At 36.4% G+C, this 21,396-nt stretch overlaps 3 protein-coding genes across 4 annotated transcripts; 1 reads left to right on the top strand and 2 right to left on the bottom strand.

Annotated features, from left to right (window-relative positions):
- Positions 1-902: 902 nt before the first annotated feature.
- Positions 903-15,126, top strand: LOC132189936 (calmodulin-binding transcription activator 5). The gene is made up of 14 exons (XM_059604793.2): positions 903-993; positions 1,100-1,275; positions 2,043-2,168; positions 2,483-2,598; positions 3,063-3,151; positions 3,732-3,777; positions 3,904-4,039; positions 4,324-4,443; positions 4,530-4,588; positions 10,700-11,116; positions 12,238-12,932; positions 13,346-13,892; positions 14,359-14,667; positions 14,755-15,126. Exons 2-14 carry the CDS (start codon positions 1,224-1,226, stop codon positions 14,794-14,796), a joined length of 2,754 nt encoding a protein of 917 aa, XP_059460776.2. The 5' UTR covers positions 903-993; positions 1,100-1,223; the 3' UTR covers positions 14,797-15,126.
- LOC148587689 (uncharacterized) lies at positions 7,833-10,693 on the bottom strand. The gene has a single exon (XM_088513159.1). It carries the CDS (start codon positions 9,621-9,623, stop codon positions 9,012-9,014), a length of 612 nt encoding a protein of 203 aa, XP_088369285.1. The 5' UTR covers positions 9,624-10,693; the 3' UTR covers positions 7,833-9,011.
- A 1,186-nt stretch (positions 15,127-16,312) lies between the features above and the next one.
- On the bottom strand, positions 16,313-18,560 carry LOC132189944 (small COPII coat GTPase SAR1A). Of its 2 annotated transcripts, XM_059604804.1 has the most exons (3): positions 18,259-18,560; positions 18,043-18,174; positions 16,313-16,917 (listed from the first exon to the last, which is right to left on the bottom strand). In XM_059604804.1, the coding sequence occupies exons 1-3, from the start codon at positions 18,385-18,387 to the stop codon at positions 16,597-16,599; spliced, it is 582 nt and encodes a 193-aa protein (XP_059460787.1). In that variant the 5' UTR covers positions 18,388-18,560; the 3' UTR covers positions 16,313-16,596. The 2 variants fall into 2 exon arrangements, with proteins under 2 accessions (XP_059460787.1, XP_088369650.1); XM_088513524.1 differs by having other exon boundaries at positions 18,043-18,560.
- Between the last annotated feature and the right edge of the window lie 2,836 nt (positions 18,561-21,396).

The raw sequence follows: 21,396 nt of genomic DNA, 5'->3' as shown, positions 1-21,396 counted from the left end.
CCACCCCCAAACTAGCCATTTGGGGGTGGCTAAGGAGCCAACAAATTATTTTTTAAATTAATTAAATATAATTTTAAAATTTTTAATTAAAAAATATTTTTTAAAAATTAATTATAGGGACACATGTCAATTATTTATTAGTGCTGATGTGGTGTTTTGTCAAATTTTGGACAGAATTTTGATGGAGGAACTATCTTTGTCTTTAGGCAAACTAGAGGACCTTATGTGATAAAAAGTAAACTCTAAGAGCATTCCCAATAGAGGAGTTATGCAAAATGACTATTCAAAACTCATTTTATCTAGTTTAGCTAATGAATTTTTAAATGCCTCTTACATCCGATTAGCTATATTTTCATCTATATCATTTAAATATATATTTTTTTAAATTTTTTTTATAAGGATTGTATTTTTCTTAAATATCATATTTTTTAACTTTTTAGAAAAAAGAGATGTAGAGAAAGAAATAGTAGGAGAAATTAAAAAAAAAAAAAAAAAGAGACGTGGAAGAGAAATAGCATGACAAAATTTTGGGAAAAGAAAAAATAGGTGAAATAAACAATTAAAAAAAAATGAAATGGCTCATGACAAAAGTACTATTATATGTAGCATTTTTTTTTGCTAATTTAATAAAATATATATATATATATATATATATATATATATATATTTTTGTTGGCTAATCCAATAAAAAAGATTTTTAATAAATTTGATTAGCTATTTTAATAAATAGAATGGTCTAAGAGTAAAAAAAATAAATAAATAAAGAAGTTAAACCATATCCGTGAAATTTAGAGGGACGCGCATTTGTCTTTCCCATTTTTTTTTTTTTTTGTAGGCGCGCAGTTGCTGTCATATCAACTAAAAGTCGTTGCCTTTATAATTCTGTGTCCAAAAATAAAAACTTAAAAAAAGAAAAAAGAACAATCATAGAGCTTCAGAAATTCCATTTTTTTTTTCTTCTTCTCCGCCATTTCAAACTCTATCTCCGATCAGGTCCTTCCACTCTCTCCTTTTTTTTTTTTTAAAAAAAAATTTCTTTCTAAATAACTTTTTAAAATTTTTTTGGTTCGTATGGATTAATTAGTTTCTGTAATTTCAGATGATGCGAATTTTTTGCTTCTGAGACATTGATGAGTTAAAGGTACGGAATTGTCGGTTAAGGCCTTGGAAAAACAGAAAAAGGAGTTTGTTTGGGAAGATTCGACTTCTCTGAGGTTTCTGTGATGGAAGGCCAACTCGTGGGCACTGAGATTCATGGATTCCATACATTGCATGGTACGGACATAAATTCTAGTTTTTTTTTTCTTCTTTTATTTTTATTTTTTTTTAAAAAATGTTTGAAATGCATTTCTTGAAGTGATTTTCCTGTTTACTAAAAGTAATACCACTTTTTAGTGATTTTTATGATCGAAATTTCTGTTGATTAAAGGTAGTAAAAGCACTTTCAAGTTGCTGATTAGGCAGTGGCTTGAATTGCTTAGGGTTTATGAGCAAGAATACTACTTTTTCAGTGTTTTTGTGCTTGGTTTTTTGTGGCTTTCTCCTGTATTTTTTTTAAACAAAGGGTTTCTTTTATATGGGAAATTGCAGGTTGCTTCGTCTGCTTTGATATAAAATTTTCCAATAGTTATAAGAGCAGAGTTTGGATATAAAAGGATATAATTTACAGAATTTTATAATTCAAGATGATTTTCTTTCACCAAGGTTTACTAGAATTGATTCATTGACAAATTTAAGCATGGTGTAGACATTTAAGGAAAAGAAGAAGAAAAAAGGTCGGGGAGAAAAGGTCAGAAAAAATTTGCTGCAGAAAATTAATTTTATTGCTAAGGATCATTTATTTTAATGGATAGTTAACGTGTACAGTTTGACAAAATTATATACGGTTTATTCATGTCTTTCTTTGAGTACTTGTTGTGACTTTGAGTGTGGCTATTGATTTCTTTATTAGCTTTTGTGAAAAATATATTTGGGGTGTGAGTTTTGTGCCTTTTGTTTACTTTCGTGCCTTTTGTTTTTATGGTGCCTTGTTTTATGGACAGATTTGGATTTTGGGAATATTATGGAAGAAGCCAGAACAAGATGGCTCCGCCCAAATGAAATTCTTGCAATTCTCTGTAATTACAAGTATTTCGTCATCAGTGTCAAGCCGGTGAACTTGCCTAAAAGTAATTACCTATTTCTATTAATTGTAACATGATTGGTATCACTGTTTACTATTTAGGACGCCATTAGAAGCATCTGCAAGTAACATTGCATATGACTTCATTCATATGGAATGTCATTAAGTGCTTAAAACTAATACAGAATGGTTATGGGTTTATTGCGCTTATATATTGCAATTGAAAAGCAAGAGGCATATTTCTTGCTTGGGTTTGATGAAATTTATCTATGTTTTACAAACCTTTTTTAACTGATAGGTATACAATATCAATTACTCCTAATATTGTTATATTGTCTATTTTGGCCATTAATTTAACAGGTGGCACTATCATATTGTTTGACCGTAAGATGCTTAGGAACTTCCGGAAGGATGGTCATAACTGGAAGAAAAAAAAGGACGGGAAGACTGTCAAAGAAGCCCATGAACACTTAAAAGTGAGGTTATCCCAATTTCTGAGATGTTTTTAGTAGTGTCAACTTATATATATGCAACTCATGGTACCTTTGTGAGTGATAGTGTTTCTACAATATGCATTTCTTGATACAAGCAAACAATATATACACATATGTATCATTCTGTGTATATATATATATATACCCCTTGGAGCTCAATTTAATGTTTCTCCTTTTTGTGCTTGTTTAATACTTGTTTGTTCCAAAGAATGTTACTTGCAACATATCTTGGGCTATTCTTATCACCTGAGTATGAATATAATGATATTGCGGCTTAATTTGCTGTAGTATGAGCTCCAATGTTTCTGGTGTCAATTTGATTATTATGTATGGACAATTCATAGTTAAGGTTATATAGATTTTATTAGGTTTGAAAAGGTTATTTTCATTTGAGAAATTCTGTTTTGATGAGGTTTGCTTTGCTTGTCGTTTGTTTCATGGTTCAGGTTGGTAATGAAGAAAGGATCCATGTGTACTATGCACATGGCCAAGATAACCCAACCTTTGTTCGCAGATGTTACTGGCTTCTTGACAAGTATGCAATGGCTAAGCTTTATATGGATCTTTAAGTCCACCAACTTATTAGCTATATCTTATCAATATAGAAAGATAATTTTTTGTTAAAACTTCACTTAACCCCCCCTAAACTTTCATTACTTTTGCAATCAACCCCCCTAAAATTCAAAAACTTGTAATTTAGTGTATCGAACTTTAAAAAGTTTGTAATGTCGCCTCCAATTAGGATTTTCTATTAAATCCTAACGGAGGCATTGGAAATTCCCAAAATATCATTCTTCTTTCGAAAAAATTGTTTAATTAAGGTAATTTTGTAATTTTAAAATTTTAGAGGGATATAAAGGTTATTTCACCCTTTTGCCATCTGATTCAACCCCAAGACCTAACGGGAGGGGTGATAGTACAAATTTTTAGAGTTTGATATACTAAATTGAGAGTTTTGAACTTTAGGGGGTGATTGCAAAAGCGATGAAAGTTCAGGGGGGTTAAGTGAAGTTTTCCCTAATTTTTTTCATATGTAATATTATCTGAGATTTTGTTTCGTAATTTTTTAATTTTTTAATTTAATTTAATTAATTAATTAATTTATTTTTTTTCAGGAGCCTAGAACACATAGTCCTTGTTCATTATCGTGAAACACAGGAGGTCAGCACTATCATTGTTCATGCCCTTCACCCTTTAAGTTTCTTTTTTGCCATTTTTGCTTTGGTGCCTATAAAGAACTTGATGTTCTAACCTTATAGTGGGCTGCGGGTGACTTTTATGATACAGCTGCAGGGATCTCCTGGGACACCTGTCAATTCAAATTCTAGTTCTGTTTCCGACCCATCTGCTCCTTGGTTTTCATCTGAAGAACATGATTCTGGCACTAATCATGCATATAATGCTCGCGAGAAAGAAATTTTAGGTTATATTAGTTGAATTTTCTGTACATTGAATTCTGAAATGTTTTCATAGTGAAGTGGCTTGTTTTGTTTTCAGTAATCTATACTTGTTATTTTGAGTTTAGAGAAGGTTAGAAGAAAATTCATTCTTCATTTAATATTGTAGTTATTCTCATTATGTTAGATAATCAGTGCCAGGAAAACAAATATAGTTAAACAACTATAATGTTATCAATTCTCTAATTATGCCTTTTTCTTAAAATTGACATGCAATATTCTCACCCTCTGATTTTTGGAGAATCACCAGGTCCTGGTGACAATGTAACTGCCCAGAATCATGAACTGAGGCTTCGTGAGATTAATACACTCGAATGGCATGAGCTCCTGCTGACAAATGATTCTAACAACGAAACAGCACCTACAGGAGGTAACTGAATAGATCCTATCTGCAGCAGAGCCAGTGGCTAGACAGAAAACACTCACTATGCTTTTTTCTTTCCTTCTTTCTGGCAGAGAAAGTTTCAAGCTTTGATCAATCAAACCAAATCGCAGTAAAGGGCTCATTACATGATGTAAGTAGGATCATACATAGTCTAGTATGCTTCCTACATCTTTTTATACTTTCATATAAGATTTTTTTTTAATAGCTGTAAGAATCTTTTCTTTCATCTCGAGTCCTTTTCTAGTCCTTCTGAGTATGCCTTTGATATGATGAATGCTGCGCCAAAAGTAAAAGGCTGCTTTTGAGTTGAGGCATCTTAATCTGCCTCAGTTTTTACCTTTCTTTTTTCTTCTAGTGAAGAAAATTTATTTTATGGTCTTAGTTGTCTGACATCGGTATCGTAAGAGTAGAGCAAGATTTTATGGCCATAGGGAGCGTGATTTTTTTAATCTTCTGGGTACTATTTATTGCTAACATTGATTCGAATAAGTTTAACTGCTTATTTTGCGCAATATAGGTGTTTAGAGGCTTTGCAGTGCCAAGTTGCTGGCAGCAGGCTTCATTTGTGATGTTTCATCACTTCTTTTTTGTCTTGTGTTTTCTTGTTGTTTGTTGCTCAGAAGAATCCTAGAGTAACTTAAATTTACATGTGCAAGTGGAAGTGTCGGTAATTGTTTTTTGTCCGAGCTGCTTTCTCATGGCATTGCTATTTTCTTTCTACTTAGCATGCATGTTCTGTAATTTATTATGCCTGCAGACTGACTTTATGTATACCTCCTACACTTCTATGAGCCAACTAAGTTGCTACTGTCAATTGTACTGAATACCTCTCAATGTGAGGGTTTCTCATATTATATGGGAATTGTCTAGCTAATTACAGGCTGTATCTCAGCGATTACAGCAATCTAGGAGAACAAATAAGGCAACTAAAATCTACCTATTAATTACAAGATACGATAGCTATAATACAAAAATATACCATAACTAGAAAGACTAATTATGGCTATATATATATATATATATATATATATATATATATATATATATATATATATATATATATATATATATCATATCTGACTGACATCCCCTCTCAAATTGATGTTGGTCGATCAAGAAGCATCAATTTGCCCACAAGGAACTGATGACGCGGTCGTGTCATTGCCTTCGTGAATACGTCAGCTATCTGAAGATCAGTGGAAACATGAGGAAGAGAAATAACACGAGTGTCCAAGGCTTCCCGAATAGAATGACAGTCTACCTCAATATGCTTCGTACGTTCATGGTAAACAGGATTAGCAGCTATTTGAATGACACTAGTATTATCTGCATGGAGAGGAGTAGAATCATATTGAGAAAAACCAAGCTCAGCCAGAAGCCCACGAAGCCAGACAATCTCAGAACAAGCAGCAAACATTACCCGGTATTCGGATTCAATAGATGATTTAGAAACACGAGCTTGTTTCTTACTCTTCCAAGAAATCAAAGAATCACCAAGAAACATACACCAACCCTTGACAGACCGCCGAGTATCAGGACATCTGGCCCAATCCGCATCACTATAAGCAACAAGGCGAAGAGGAGAGCCGGTTGGAAAGAACAACCTACGGCTAGGTGACCCCCGAAGATAGCGAATGATACAGCGAACCGCAGCTAAATGAAGATGGCGTGGAGTTTGCATAAATTGGCTAACCTGCTGGACAGCGAAGGAAATATCAGGCCGAGTAATAGTCAAATAGTTCAAGTTGCCGACCAACTGTCGGAACATAGTAGGATCAGAAAGAAGATCACCCTCCTCATTGCGATATTTCACATTAACCTCCATAGGAATATCCACCAAAGAAGAATCCTGAAGACCAGCCAGGCGAATCAAGTCCTGGGTATATTTGTGTTGATTCAAGAATATACCTGAAGAATCGGTATGCACCTCCAACCCCAAAAAATACGTAAGAGGACTAAGGTCTTTCATATGAAAAGAAGCCTGAAGATTCTGCTTGAGATGGCCAATCAAACTGGAGTCAGTGCCAGTAATGACAATATCATCCACATACACAAGTAAAAGAACGAGACCAGTCGGAGTCTTGCAAAGAAACAAAGAGGAGTCATATTGGCTTTGGACAAAGGAGAAGCGAAGCAGCGTAAACCTGAATTTTTCAAACCATGCCCGGGGAACCTGTTTTAAGCCATAGAGAGACCGCTTTAACTTACACACAGCTGCAGATGGAGAAGAAAACAAACCCGGGGGAGGAGTCATGTAAATATCCTCTTTGAGATCACCATGAAGAAAAGCATTTTTGACATCCATCTGGTGAAGCGGCCAGCCTTGGGAGGCGGCAATAGAAATAACCGTACGCACTGTGGTCATCTTCGCTACCGGAGCAAATGTCTCCTCATAGTCTACCCCATATTCTTGTCTGTTCCCAAGAGCAACTAATCGTGCCTTATACCGATCCAGAGTCCCATCAGAGCGGAGCTTAATCGAGTAAACCCATTTACAACCGATGGCTTTAACATTAGAAGGACAAGGAACCACCTCCCATGTCTGATTGTCCTGGAGAGCCTGAAGTTCTTCATCCATCGCTTTTCGCCAACATTCATGTTTAACGGCCTCGGAAAAACATGTAGGGATGGAAATAGAAGACAAAGTAGCATTAAAAGAAGTGTGAGAAAAACCATACCGATCAGGAGGACGTGATACTCGGGCAGATCGTCGAGGACCAGGCTCAGGAGGTGTGGGAGAACTGATCGAACCTGTCTCGGATGACAAATCAATCTTCGGAGAAGTTGTCAGAACAGGTTCGGATGAAGGGTCAGTCTCGGGAAGGGGCAAAGTTGGTAGACGTCGAGTATACACATTTCCAGGTTTGAACCGTTCAGGGAGAGGAGTCAATTCATCAAAACACGGTAGAATACTAATTTCAGGCAATGACTCAACATGTGTAGAAAAGAAACATTGATTCTCAAAGAAAACAACATTACGAGATATACGAAATTTGTTAGAACAAGAATCATAGCAAACATAACCCTTGTGTGAAATACTATTAACCCATAAATGCACATTTAACAGACTGAGCAGAGAGTTTGTGACGTTCATGAGAAGGTAAATGAACAAAACAAACACATCCAAAAGTATGCAGATTAAGATAGCTAGGATGTTGATGATACAAACGATAGTAAGGAGAATCAAAATTCAAGACCTGAGAGGGCAGTCTATTAATTAAGTAAATTGTAGTAGATAATGCCTCAACCCAAAATTTAGATGGAACGGATGACTCAAGCAATAAGGTGCGAACAACGTCCAAGAGATGTCGGTTCTTTTGCTCCGCCACCCCATTTTGCTGAGGAGTATAAGTACAAGAGCGCTGAGAGACAATTCCTTTGTGTTGTAAGAAATCATGAAATTCGTGGGACATGTATTCTCCACCAGAATCAGACCTCAAAATCTTAATACCTGTAGAAAATTGATTCTCAATATATGCTACAAAGGTCTTAAAAACAGACAGGACCTCAGATTTAGCCCGAAGAAAATAGACCCAAGTATAGCGATTGAAATCATCTATGAATGTCACAAAATATTTATATCAAGTATGAGAAATGACAGGAGAAATGCCCCATACATCACTATGCACAATATCAAAGCATTTTGTAGCACGACTACCATGAGAAGAAAAGGAAAGTGTCTTACTCTTACCAAGTTTGCAAACAGAACAGTCAAATGACAAATTTTTAGAAACTCGTTCTTTATTGCCTAACAAACCAGAATTTAACATATGAGACAAAATAACAGAGTTTGGATGACCCAAACGTTTGTGCCATACTTTGTTTCGAGTGTTAACTGTCATACAAGCCAAAGATAAATAACTAGGAATTGAAAAGTGCAGTGGAAATAGTCTGCCAACTTTAGGCCCCTTCGCGAGTATCTTCCCCGACACCTGATCCTGCACAAGACAACCATCACGAGAGAAATGGACATCACAGTTTTTCTCAACTAACTGGCCAACTGAAATAAGATTATTGGAAAGTCCAGGAGACACATAAACATCTCGGAATGAAGGATTGATATCTCCTACTTCATTAATAGCTAAATGACTCCCATTAGCTACTTGAATATGAGATGAACCAAGATATGGACGAACATTGCAAAGAGTATCGGTCATATGATTGGATGCAGCAGAATCAATAAGCCAAGACTTATACGGAGTAGTACCATTACCTTGGAGCCCTAAGGCGGAAAAGGCTGACATAATCATCTGCTGGACCATTTCAGGAGTAAGAATAGACGATCTGGCCGCAGAAGAAGACGCTGAGGACATCACTGGAGCGGAAGAGGTGTTCATTGCAGCTTGATAGGCGGTAGCTTGGCGATTCTGAGGCCGAATGGGACATTCTTTGATAAAGTGGCCCTGTTTCTTACAGTAATTACAAGATTTCTTTGCACAATTGGCGGCAATATGACCATACTCCTTGCAGCTGAAACACTGGACCTTGCACATATCCTTACCCTTCCCTTTCCCATAGGCTGCATAGGCTACTGGATTCAAGTTGGAATCTTGCTAGAACGTAGCCTGTGTGAGAAGACGCTGCTCCTCGCGAAGTAACTCTCCAAAACAAACATCCAAAGATGGAGAAGGATTCCGATTCATTAAATTTGAGCGAATAACCTCAAATTCAGAGCGCAATTTCATCAGGAATTGATCTCTCTTGCTTTGCTCATGAACCGCCTGAACAGCAGAGAGAGATGCAGCAGGTACCTTCGCATAAACCATATCAGAAAATTCTCCCCACAAATTTTGAAAACCAGAAAAATACTCCGGAATGGAGAGATTGGCTTGAGTGTAACTAGCAATCTCATATTTCAGCTGAAAACGAAGTGCGGTATTGTCCTGATGATAAACTTTCAACAAATACTCCCACATAGTCTTCGCAGTTTTATAGGGCCTCAGATTGAGCACAATAAGAGGATCAACAGACCCTAAGATCCAAGACATCACACGTGCATCCTTGACCTTCCACTTAGCCAACTCCTTAGTTTCCGTAGGAGCTGGATCACTACCGTCAATATGGCCCCACAACTCTTTTCCCGTAACAAATAATTGAAACTGGAATTCCCAAGCAGAATAATTTTTTCCAGTAAAACGAACCCCAAAAGCCTCGCTAGAAGACATGATGAAATAAGAAAATTAGAAATTAAAACACTTGATAAAGGAGTAACAGGCCCACCAGATCTGTTGGACAGCAAGCCCAAGTCCACACAAGTCAAACACCAATCAGCAACCCCAAACAGCACCAAAGCCCAAGCCCAGCAAGCCCAAAGTTACCAGCAACTCAGCAAGTCCAAGCCCAGCAAACAGCAATCAGCAACCCCAAACAGCAAGTCCAAACTAGCCAGCCCAGCAAGTCCAAGCCTAACAAAGCCCAAGCCCAAAAAACACAATTTCAGCAACCCAAACTAAACATCAACCCAAACCAACAGCACCACAAACAGAAAACCCGACAGCCCAAATCGCACAATTTCAGCAACCTAATTCGCCGATTAGCCCAACTCGCCGGAAACACCACGCCGACAGCACCACGCCGATAACACCACCGATTGCCAAAAGCCCAACTCGCCGGAAACTCCACGCTCAGCGCACCACGCCGATAACACCACAGATTGCCGAAAGCCCACGTCTGCACAGAATCTGCCGACAACCACCACAGACCTTGCTGACAGCCGCCAAGGATTCTCCACAAACCAAGAAACTGCCGAATAGCAGTTTAGAACCCACTAGAATGATCGACAACTCCCTTGAAGTTATCGACCGCCACAAAAACAACCCAATCCCACCCCAAGCTTGACAATTCCTACGCCCCTCAACATGTAACTGAAAACAACCCTAATTTAGATGATGGCTTTGATACCATGTCAATTGTACTGAATATCTCTCAATGTGAGGGTTTCTCATATTATATAGGAATTGTCTAGCTAATTACAGGCTGTATCTCAGCGATTACAGCAATCTAGGAGAACAAATAAGGCAACTAAAATCTACCTATTAATTACAAGATACTATAGCTATAATACAAAAATATGCCACAACTAGAAAGACTAATTATGGCTAAATATATATATCATATCTGACTGACAGCTACGATGTTGTGTATGTTAGTTTTGGTTAAGTTACTTAAACTACCACTTTTTTGCTTCAGTTGTGATAATATTGGTGTAAGATAGTCAACCTTATGTTTATTTTCATTGCAGGGAGTGAATAATTTTTCAACTGTACTTTCTTCTTTTGGTAATTTAACGGAGCCAATTGCTAGGAGCGAGAACACTTATTCGAGTTTCACAGACAGTGTTCATGTCCAGACGCTGGGGGTTCAAATGAACACAAACATGCTTAGAGGGGATTCTATTACCATGGGCGCCTGTGATTCCTTGGACATTCCAGTCAATAGTGGATTGGAAAGCCAGGACAGTTTTGGAAGGTGGATGACCCACATCATGGCTGACTCGCCAGGTTCAGTGGATGATGCAGTGCTTGAATCCTCAATTCCTTTCGGTCATGAATCATCTGTCTCTAAAGCCCTGGATCATCATAAATCTCCCATTCCAGAGCAAATATTTAGCATAACAGAGGTCTCACCGGCATGGGCGTTTTCTACTGAGAAAACAAAGGTATTTATTTTGCTAATACCTGCATTACTATTATTTTGGTATTCTGTTATGATTGAAAGTCTCTCTTGTTTGTCTTATATGCTTCAAATGCCTTTAACTAGTCTTGGATAATCAGGTTTAATTTATTATTATTTGGAAGGGATAATAAATGGCATGAAAATATATTGGCAATCTTAGTTTATTGTGTAAAAGTAATTGTTGAAACTTCTGGAAGTGAAAAATTCTGTAACAAGTGTGCAGTCTCTGTTGGTACTAACAACATCATTCCCTACTCTCCTCTATGCATATGCATAACAAATGGGAATTGATCTGCTATGTAAGAAACTATTTTGAAGAAGGGAACAGAAAGAGAAAGAGAAAAAGATGATCCAACTCCCCTAAACTGCTGGTGAAATATCTCAACAGTGTCACTAAATAGTTGTAGAATAACAATTTTGTGTCTGCACTCTGTTTCATGATACCTGAAACTTGGTGTTTGTTTTAAATTCAAATCAAGCATTTTTTTTATATTCCTCTCATTTTCGCATTAAACAATCAAACAAATGGAGTGTAGGGGCTTCTGTGTGTTATGTGAAGAAGAATTTGGTGGCTCAGAATATTTCCTCTTATTGAGGAACTATTGAGAATCAAGGCCAAGTTGTTGAATCATTCAGAAGTGTTTTCCACTGAAATACCATATCGCATGCGTTTTTAATTAGGAGGAACAATGCTAGACTTATCAAGTAATGAGATTTGGATGTTGCAATACTTTGGTTGAATAGAACCCTGAAGAGCTGAATTCAATTTTAGCTTCTTATCAGTAGAGCAACCATTTCAATTTCCACCTAAAGCTGATGGCTGGCACTGTGTTGCAAGCTCCTTGCATACGTGTTTTGAACCAACTAAACTGTGATTCATTCCAAACAAAGCAAAAATAAGACAAGTCCTACTTGATCTTTGTCAACAGTGGTGTTGAACTTCGAGGTTGTGATATGAAACAGCATGGATAGTTAATTTTTCCTTGCAGTCAGGTTGATCAATGATCATGAATGGACCATTATGTATATGGGTTGAATAACTAAGGATGGCCAAGTTCAAATACTTGTCATACACTTTTGACCTTTGTTTAATTGTTGTTTCAGATCCTAGTCACTGGATTCTTTCGTGAAGAGTATCAACATCTTGCGAAGCCTAGTCTCTATTGTGTCTGTGGCGATATATATGTTCTTGCAGAACCTGTTCAGGTTGGGGTGTATCGCTGCTTGGTGTTACCACATTCTCCTGGATTAGTACACCTTTTTATGAGTTTTGATGGTCACAAACCCATCAGCCAAGTGTTGAATTTTGAGTATCGCACTCCTTTATTGAGTAACCCAGCGATTTCCTCAGAAGAGAATTACAAGTGGGAGGAGTTCCAAGTTCAACTTCGGCTTGCTTATCTGCTCTTCTCTACATCCAAGTGCCTTAGCATTCTGTCTAATAAAGTATCACCAAATGCCCTGAAGGAGGCTAAGAAGTTCTCCAACAAAACCTCTAACAATAGTTGGGCATATTTTATGCGGTCAATTGAAGACAAAAAAATTCCATTTCCACAAGCAAAAGATAAACTGTTCGAACTTGCTTTGAAACACAGAGTAAAGGAGTGGCTGCTGGAAAGGGTTGTTGAAGGCTCTAAAAAAACCACTGAATATGATTTCCAAGGTCAAGGTGTAATACATTTATGTGCTATTCTAGACTACGCCTGGGCTGTTCATTTATTTTCATCATCAGGCTTATCATTGGATTTTCGTGATAAATGTGGATGGACAGCTCTTCATTGGGCAGCATATTGTGGAAGGTAGTTCTTTTATTTATCATATCCATCACTGGTTAGATTTGCTGCCCCCTATTTTTTTTTTATAAGTAAAGATATAGATTTGCTGCCCCCTATTTAATTATCAAAAAAGATTTGCTGCATCCTATTTGACTCTTGAAGCTTTCGCATTAAAACTTTCCACTGTCCCCCTTCTGTCACCCATGAGAGCTTGAGCTTGCCCTATTATTTTTATGTCCCAAGATTTTTCTCTTCTTACTAATATTGATTTTTTGCATTTTGTGTAACATAAATAATTCTCATGCTGAATTATGTAATTATATCTTGGTTTCATGGCTGCACGTATTTCATATTTTACAGCTTTGGGAGCATATGTTGTGGCTTTGAAAAGCATTTCCAATCTTGGGTTATCTATTTCTAACATTGGCAATGTGCAGGGAGAAAATGCTTGCAGTCCTCTTATCTGCTGGTGCAAAGCCAAACTTGGTCACAGACCCTACCCCGGAAAACCCTGGTGGGTGCACTGCTGCTGATCTTGCATCTTTGAAGGGGTATGATGGCTTAGCAGCTTATCTTTCAGAAAAGGCCTTGGTAGAACAATTTAAGGATATGAGCATAGCTGGAAATGTCAGTGGTTCCCTTGATACCAGCGCAACTGATGCAGTAAACACTGAGAACCTCAGTGATGATCAGCCGTACCTGAAAGATACTTTGGCAGCCTACAGAACAACTGCTGAAGCTGCATCACTTATACAGGCTGCATTCAGGGAGCGCTCATTAAAACGACGGACGGAAGAAGTTCAGTTTTCTAGTCCAGAGGCTGAAGCACGCAGTATAGTTGCAGCATTGAAGATTCAACATGCCTTTCGCCATTTTGAGTCACGAAAAAGGATGGTGGCTGCTGCCCATATTCAACATAGGTTCCGCACATGGAAAATCCGCAGAGAATTCATAAATCTGCGTCGTCACACTATCAAAATTCAAGTAACCCTCTTTCCCTGTTTTCTTGTTGACGTAGTCGAGAGTTGGATGAGAATAAAATATTACAACTAGTATGAATCACGTGGTGGATGGCAGAGGCCTCTAATGTTTAGCTTGATCAAATACAGTGGGTATTTTTAGGCATTGTCTGTCAGCTGACCGTACTAGAAACAATCAGACTTTGTTTTGCCTTTTTAATATGGTTCACCAAATTTAACCTGGTCATACAGCCATGCAGGGTAATATAACATTGAGAAGTCAACCTGAATTGCCCTCGTTGTTAGTGTATTGTTTTGTTTAAGTTGACAAGCATGATTATCACTTAAATGGACTAAATTTTTTTAAGGTTAATGTAATGAACATTGTCAAAGAACATATATTCATCCATACCCTGTAACCATGTGTAAACACTGATTTAGTGACATTAGAGGTTCGACAAAAGATGATTAATTGCACTTTTTTGATGCAGGCTGCTTTCCGTGGTTTCCAAGTGCGGAGGCAGTACCGTAAAATTCTTTGGTCAGTTGGGGTGCTTGAGAAAGCAGTTCTGCGCTGGCGTTTGAAGAGAAAAGGTTTTCGTGGTCTTCATGTTGATCCTATCGAAGTAGATCCTGATCCAAAGCATGAAAGCGATACAGAGGAGGACTTCTATCGAGCTAGCCGGAAACAAGCTGAAGAGCGTATCGAGAGATCTGTTGTACGGGTTCAGGCTTTGTTCCGTTCGAAGAAAGCACAAGAAGAGTATCGGAGGATGAAGATAACCCATAACGAAGCCAAGGTAGGTGACTCGCATGGAGATTATTGGTGTGTTACAATTTAACTGGGCGGAATGAACGGTTAACGAATTTAAAGTTGTTTTATGCAGCTGGAATATGAAGGGCTTCTTGACCCTGATATATATATGTAGTAGGTGAAGAGACAGGTGCAGAAACAGGCTTCACTATGGTTCAAATGCTGGGGAGTCTGGCTGTTGATAGAGTGACAGAAATCCACAAGCGTTGTGTACTGTCGTAGCCTGTACATCCTGTAAATGCCTAGATTAGTCTCCGTTTGCTCTTTCAAAGTGTTTTTAAGATTTTGAGAGGGTCATGGGTTCAGTCTGTCCGTCTTGTTAGTTTCTTTTTTCGGTTTTTCACCTCTTGTTGTAAGTGATTTGGTGGACAACATCTAGGAATGACTTGTATTTGATCTTAATTTGCACCGCTCCTAAAAAATCCCCAAAAATACGTTTAGCATAGGTAATACAAGTAATGCTAGAAGTTATATTTTTATTATAATATAATGTTGATGTGGCAGCTTCAACTAATTTTTGAATTCATTATTGTTTTTTTTTTAAAAAAAAAAAAAATCAATTGTTGGTTGGATCTGTCACGTTTTAACATTAACTAATCATTTGTCGAGGTTGACAGTGATAAACTATTAAAAATAAATATAAGAATCATGCTTTATTAAAAATAAATGTAAAAAACGCATACATTTTTGACACCTTAATTTAATAAACTAAAATAGAAATAAATTCTCCAAACCAGAAAAAACTTTGTCCAGCAATAAAAATCCAGAAGATATAAGCAACACAATCGGCTCTCCTCGTAGCCTTGGGGTTTAGGTGCACATGTTGCAATTCTGCTGGTCAACGAGGGTAGGTAGAGAGATGGAGAACATGAAACACGCACTGCTTTGTCGTTAAAGGCTCATACCTATAGTAATATCAGCAACCAAAAGCTTAATTGGTCAAAGATACTGATAACTTGTTCAGTTTGCTTGATCGTACGTTACTCACCAACCCACATAATACAGCTTTGCTTAGTGTTGGGTATAGGTTAGATTGACAATAATAGTAGTATTTTTGCGCACTGAACCCAAAAAATCAATTAATCAGCTTTATATCGACAATAATAAATTTTGATTATTTAAATTAACTCGGTTACTTAGTGAAGTCAGTTAAATGGTTAAATGGCAATCGGTTAAGTCAGTTTTTACGAGCCAAAATGGATAGTCTTTTAGCCCAAATGATTTCTTTGGCCTAAACAAATTGTGTATTTGAAATGTCTTTGGGCTAAATAAGTGATATAAAAAACTATTGAGGGCCAAAGTCAATTAAATCAGTTCAATTCCTGTCGGTTCAATTAACCGACAAAATAAAAATTTTACTGTCTATTGAATAGAACCAACGTCGAAATAATTTTTTTATTCTGAAGTCGGTAGTCAATCAGTGGCGATCGATAGCAGCAATATCGATAGCAGCAATAGGATATTTTGCCAACCCCTAGCTTTGCATAAAGCATGAAAACAAATTGAACACAACCATCGCACAAATTTTTTGCTTCTAATTGAAAATGAAAAGGGGAAGACATCCATCCCTAACGAATTACATTGTGGTGGAATTTCGAGTTCACCTTCAGTAAATTCTACAATCACTCAACTGAACCTCCAAAGCCCAACCTTTTATTACTTCTGCAATATAGTTTTTACCAATACAGAGTAAGACAAACAGAACTACTTATCTATCCCTACCAAGAAAAGGTAGAAGAAACACACCAAGTTTCCCAGCTAAAAGTGAAGGCAACTACCATAGACTATATATTCACTTTACATCAACACCTATGCTTAAAATTCTCTAAAACCAGTTCAAATGAAGAGACTGCAGCTGTGGTAGGAAAATTACCATCTTGGTAGCCTCAGCACATCTGCTTGTCTATCCGTTTGCCTACTTGATGTACTGAGAGAGCCACTTGAAGCCTTCGCCATATCCCATCTTGCGGACAATGCTGCACATGAACACCTCGAGGGGGCGGACATTGGAGTCGCTCAAATTAACCTTTCCCTTACCTGTGGTGAAGTTGGTCAGGCCCAAATGGTAGCGCAACTCATCCTCTGAGGCTGCATAAGGTATGTCAATCTTGTTTCCTAGAATAAGGAACGGGACATTTGCCAACGCCTCATCAGAGAGGAGTGCATCAAGCTCCTTCTTCGACTCAGCCAATCTCTCCTTGTCGAAAGCATCGACCAGGTACACCACCGCATCCACCTAAATGATAAATCAGTCACAAATTATCAGAGAGGTATTAATCCAATCAAAGAAATTTTTAGTCTAGTTTCATGTATCACCCCCGCCCCCAACACAAATTGCCGTGAATAGGACTTTCGTGCCTTGTAAACCAGAAGTGATTAACAAATGATTAGCACTCAGTTCCAAACTAGGAGCATGTGCAGCTGCTCCAAAGGACCAATTCATAGCCCCCTTTCATTGAGATTTTCGGATTCCTAGTTCCATTACAAAGTCCCAAGACTGACAACACCTAAAACTACAAATGCCGCCAGAAGAATACTAGAAATTTAAGGTTGCAGCATCTCAGAAAGTAACTATAGGTAAATCTTTAGATATTGTGTCCATGCAGAACCAGAGCCACCACAAATATCAAGACATATGGAAACTGGAATTGTACATAATGGAGTGTAAAGTTTGAAGAAGTTAACGGAAGTTTTAAGCCTGAAGAAATTTGTATCAATCGATTAATTTAAGTTTCGCAAATTAAAGGAATTCCTCATAGAGAAAACATATTTCCATGTCGCTTTCAACATAATAAAATCATCTACCTTTTATGCTATCTACTGCTTCCACCCAAATGGCTGAATCACAAGAGCATGGAACGATAATAAAAAAACAAAAGGTTTCATCAAAAGTTCATATTAAAAAAAACATTAATATTCATATTCAAAGGTTCAACATAGTTCAACCGCTAAATAGGCAAATACAGGTAGCAATACAACAAAGTTGGCAGTCACACACCCATACCAATATGCATACAACAACTCCACTGTGGATTTCCTGCTATCTAACAGCCACCATTCCTCTGTATTGCTCTTTCAACAATGATTGCTGTATCATTATGACCAAAAATTACCTTTCAAATCAACATCTATATTTTGTGAGATGGCTATTGCTAAGAAATTAAACAACAAAATTGCACACAGAAATGAAGATTGAAAAATACGGAGGAAAGGAAAGTAGATTACAGAAGACCATCCTAGCAAACAGCCCAAAAGAAATACATATAATTATACATATAGCATTAATCAAATTACAGTAGACTCTGTTTGGTTGCTGAGAAAATGTAAAAAAACAGTAAGAAATTAAAATTAAAATAAAAACCTTGGCGTAATAGTCCTTCCAGACTCTGCGAGCGATCTGATGGCCACCCAAATCGAAAGCCTTGAACTTTATCTTCCCAATACTCAGCTCCTCCGACGTCGGGTACTGCGTCGGTTGATGCTGAACTAATCTCTGCACACAAACAAGAACAAAGTTTAGACTCCGTTTGGCCACCGACAAAATGTAAGAAAATATGTAGAATGAATGAGCGAGAACCTCGTCTTTGAGCATGTGAAGCAAGGTGGTCTTTCCAGCATTATCAAGCCCTAGGAACAAGATCTTCGCCTCCTTTTGCCACAGACCCAGCGATGCCAGAACCCCATAGAACCAGTCCACAAGAAACATGTTTTCTCCTAGAGATTTCACACGCTGATTCGCTCTGAACCTCACAAATTCAACCGCAAAATGGTGCCGTAGACAGAAACAGCGAGAGAGACAGAGAGCGCTGTGTTTGGTTCCGTAGAAAGTGAAGGAAACCGGGAGAGAATTTTATTTTGTTTTTTCCAATTTTTTTTATATATTTGATTGGAAGATTTTTCGGGGGTTTATTATATTTGTAGGGTGATGGGGTGGAAATAGGTGACCGGTTTGTCCCGTGAGCGAGGTGTGGAAATTGGGAGGTCGACCGCTTACGCGTGCCGGTGGAGGGAGTGGGTGACAGGAATTAGCCGGTTGTGGAGTTTAATGTCTTACGTGGAAGGATTTGATTGGTAGGCACGCGTCACAAGGGGTTTAGCCGCCGTCGATTTCAAAACTGGTGGCGATGAGATTTGTCTTGAGAAGAAGACTCTTCGTGCCTAAGGGTATCAGATAGATTGGACGGTGAGGATTAGCATGAATCCCATTCAAGCAAATTTGTGTTTAAAAAATGAAAAATCCAGTAAAATTGAGCACTAGTTTTTAGGATCTTATTTTTTCGAATAATTCTACGAATCCCTCTTATATTTTTTTTTTGAACCATTTCAAAAATGATGTAGCTATTAAATTCACCATTTGATCAAAATTCAATAATGATCAATCACAAATCCAATAGTGAATTTAATAGCCATATCATTTTTAGATGGACTCAAGAAAAACATAAGAGAAACTTGTAGCATTACTCTTTTTTTTTCCTTACAAAAAATTTAGAGAATCGTAACCGTTAATTCAAATTATTTTTATCACACAATTATTCTATAATGGTGACGTAATAGTTATAATTAATTTTTTACTTTTGTTAATGACCAAGATAAAAATTAATTGAAACTATCACGCTAGTATTGTGAAATCTTTTGTTATTGAACTATCCTAATTATACACAAAAGGATGGTTGTGGTATGTGTGAAACCAATGAGTAATGCTACGTATCATCTTTTTATTTTTTATTCTCACAAATTTGATGGTGGTTTTAAAATTACTATTAGATTTATATATATATATATATATATATATACACCGAAGCATTACCCTTAATGAATAGCCTTGCACCTCAAAAAATTAGAGGAAGCTAATTAGAAGGAAGGAAAAGATTCAAAATCAGTGTATTTGGTTTACTTGATTTATAATTAGTTTTATGTTGTGTCCAAATGAACTCAGAAATTATGAGTGAAAAGACGATTACCATTAGTGGTTATAGATTAAAATCGCTAACCGTAACCGTTTAGGCAGTTAATAAAATCCACTAACCACCTAGGCGGTTAACCGTTAGGTGGTTAGCGGTTAGTAACTCTAATAACCGCTAACCACTTTTTAAAATAAAAATTTTAATTAAAAAAAAAAATGTTGTTTTTATGGTAATAGGATAATATCATACATACTACGTACAACATCGTTTCTAGATTTTTATATATATATTTTAAATTTTAAACACAAAAATGACATCATTCATATATTTTTTTATATATAAATATAATATATATATATATATATATATATATATATATATATATATATATTTTTTCTATATATTTGGCGGTTAGCAGTTAACAATTAATACGGTTAGTATACGGTTATTAACCGCCCCCGCCTTTTCACCTCTATCAAAAATCCCTGAGATATGCCCAAAAAAAAAAAAAAAAAAAAAATTATTCCATATAGTCAAATTATGAAATTTGACTATAAGAAAAAAAATTTTGTTGACATACGTCAAAAACCTCTGAATTTATTTTTTATTTTTTATTTTTTCCTAATTCTCTGAATTTATTTTAATACTAGATAGATAGAGCTAATTGTAAATAAACAATTTTTACAATTTTTTCCTGAAAGGAATTGTGATCCAAAGGATTGGATTTTGTGGTTTGAGTCAAAAGAGTGAACACGTCTTTTCTTTCCTCGACTTTCCAAGTTGTTAGCGAATCAACATTCTGGAATCTCAACGAGAGCAATCTACTGTTTTTTTCAACTTTATTTTTCTTTCTTCTTCTTTTGTCTTCTTTTTCTTTTTTTTTCTTCTCTATGTTTACGTATATTCCAAGCAAGGGATTCTCATTTTGTTTTTAAGCTAGAAAAGGAAAAGAAAACATAACAAAAGTTATGGATATTTTTGTTAATGTATTTTAAGACTTTTTTCTAAAAAAAAAAAAAAAAAAAAAAAAAAAATTAGTTTGAATGTGTTTTTTTTTTCTTTGACATGGTCTGAATGTGTTTTTAATGTAACGTAAAGGTCAAAATCATTTTTATATTTTTAAAAGTATTTTTTATTTTAAATTATTTATAACGGTATTGATTATAAAATAAAGGGTAAAGTTCACTTAACCCCCTTAAACTACTACCCTAATGATAATTTACCTCTCAAACTATCAATTGCGATAATTTACCCTCCAAACTACCAAAACAATGACAATGTACCCATAATTTTAACAAAATGACAAAATTACCCTTATTAAAATAAAAACAAAAATACTAAAATTTACTTATTTTTTTTCAAAATTTTAAGGGTATTTTTGTCTTATTGAAAATTTTATAAGGGTAATTTCATTATTTAGTTAGCATTGGGGGATACATTGTCATTATTTTGATAGTTTGGGAGGTAAATTGTCGCAATTGATAGTTTGAGAGGTAAATTGTCACAATTGATAGTTTTGGGGGTAAATTGTCATTGAGGTGGTAATTTGAGGGGGCTAAGTGGATTTTACCATAAAATAAAAGATAACTTCTAAAGAAATGGCATTAACAACTTAATGTGGATGGTCGACTCCCTAGTGATTGTGACTTCAGGTTTTGGTCAATTGCATTTGCGTATTATATGTTGAAGTAATGCAATAAATGGAATAAATTATGTGGTGGTCTAGACATGAGAGTACCAAGTTAGATAGCAAAGTAGCCAGGTAAACCCTACACTACACTACACTACACTCTCATCCCATTATTTGTTTT

This window comes from Corylus avellana, chromosome 2 (assembly GCF_965113065.1).
Source record: "Corylus avellana chromosome 2, dhCorAvel1.hap1.2, whole genome shotgun sequence".
Classification (NCBI taxonomy): Eukaryota; Viridiplantae; Streptophyta; class Magnoliopsida; order Fagales; family Betulaceae; genus Corylus; species Corylus avellana.
This window is presented reverse-complemented; position numbering and strand designations above follow the sequence as displayed.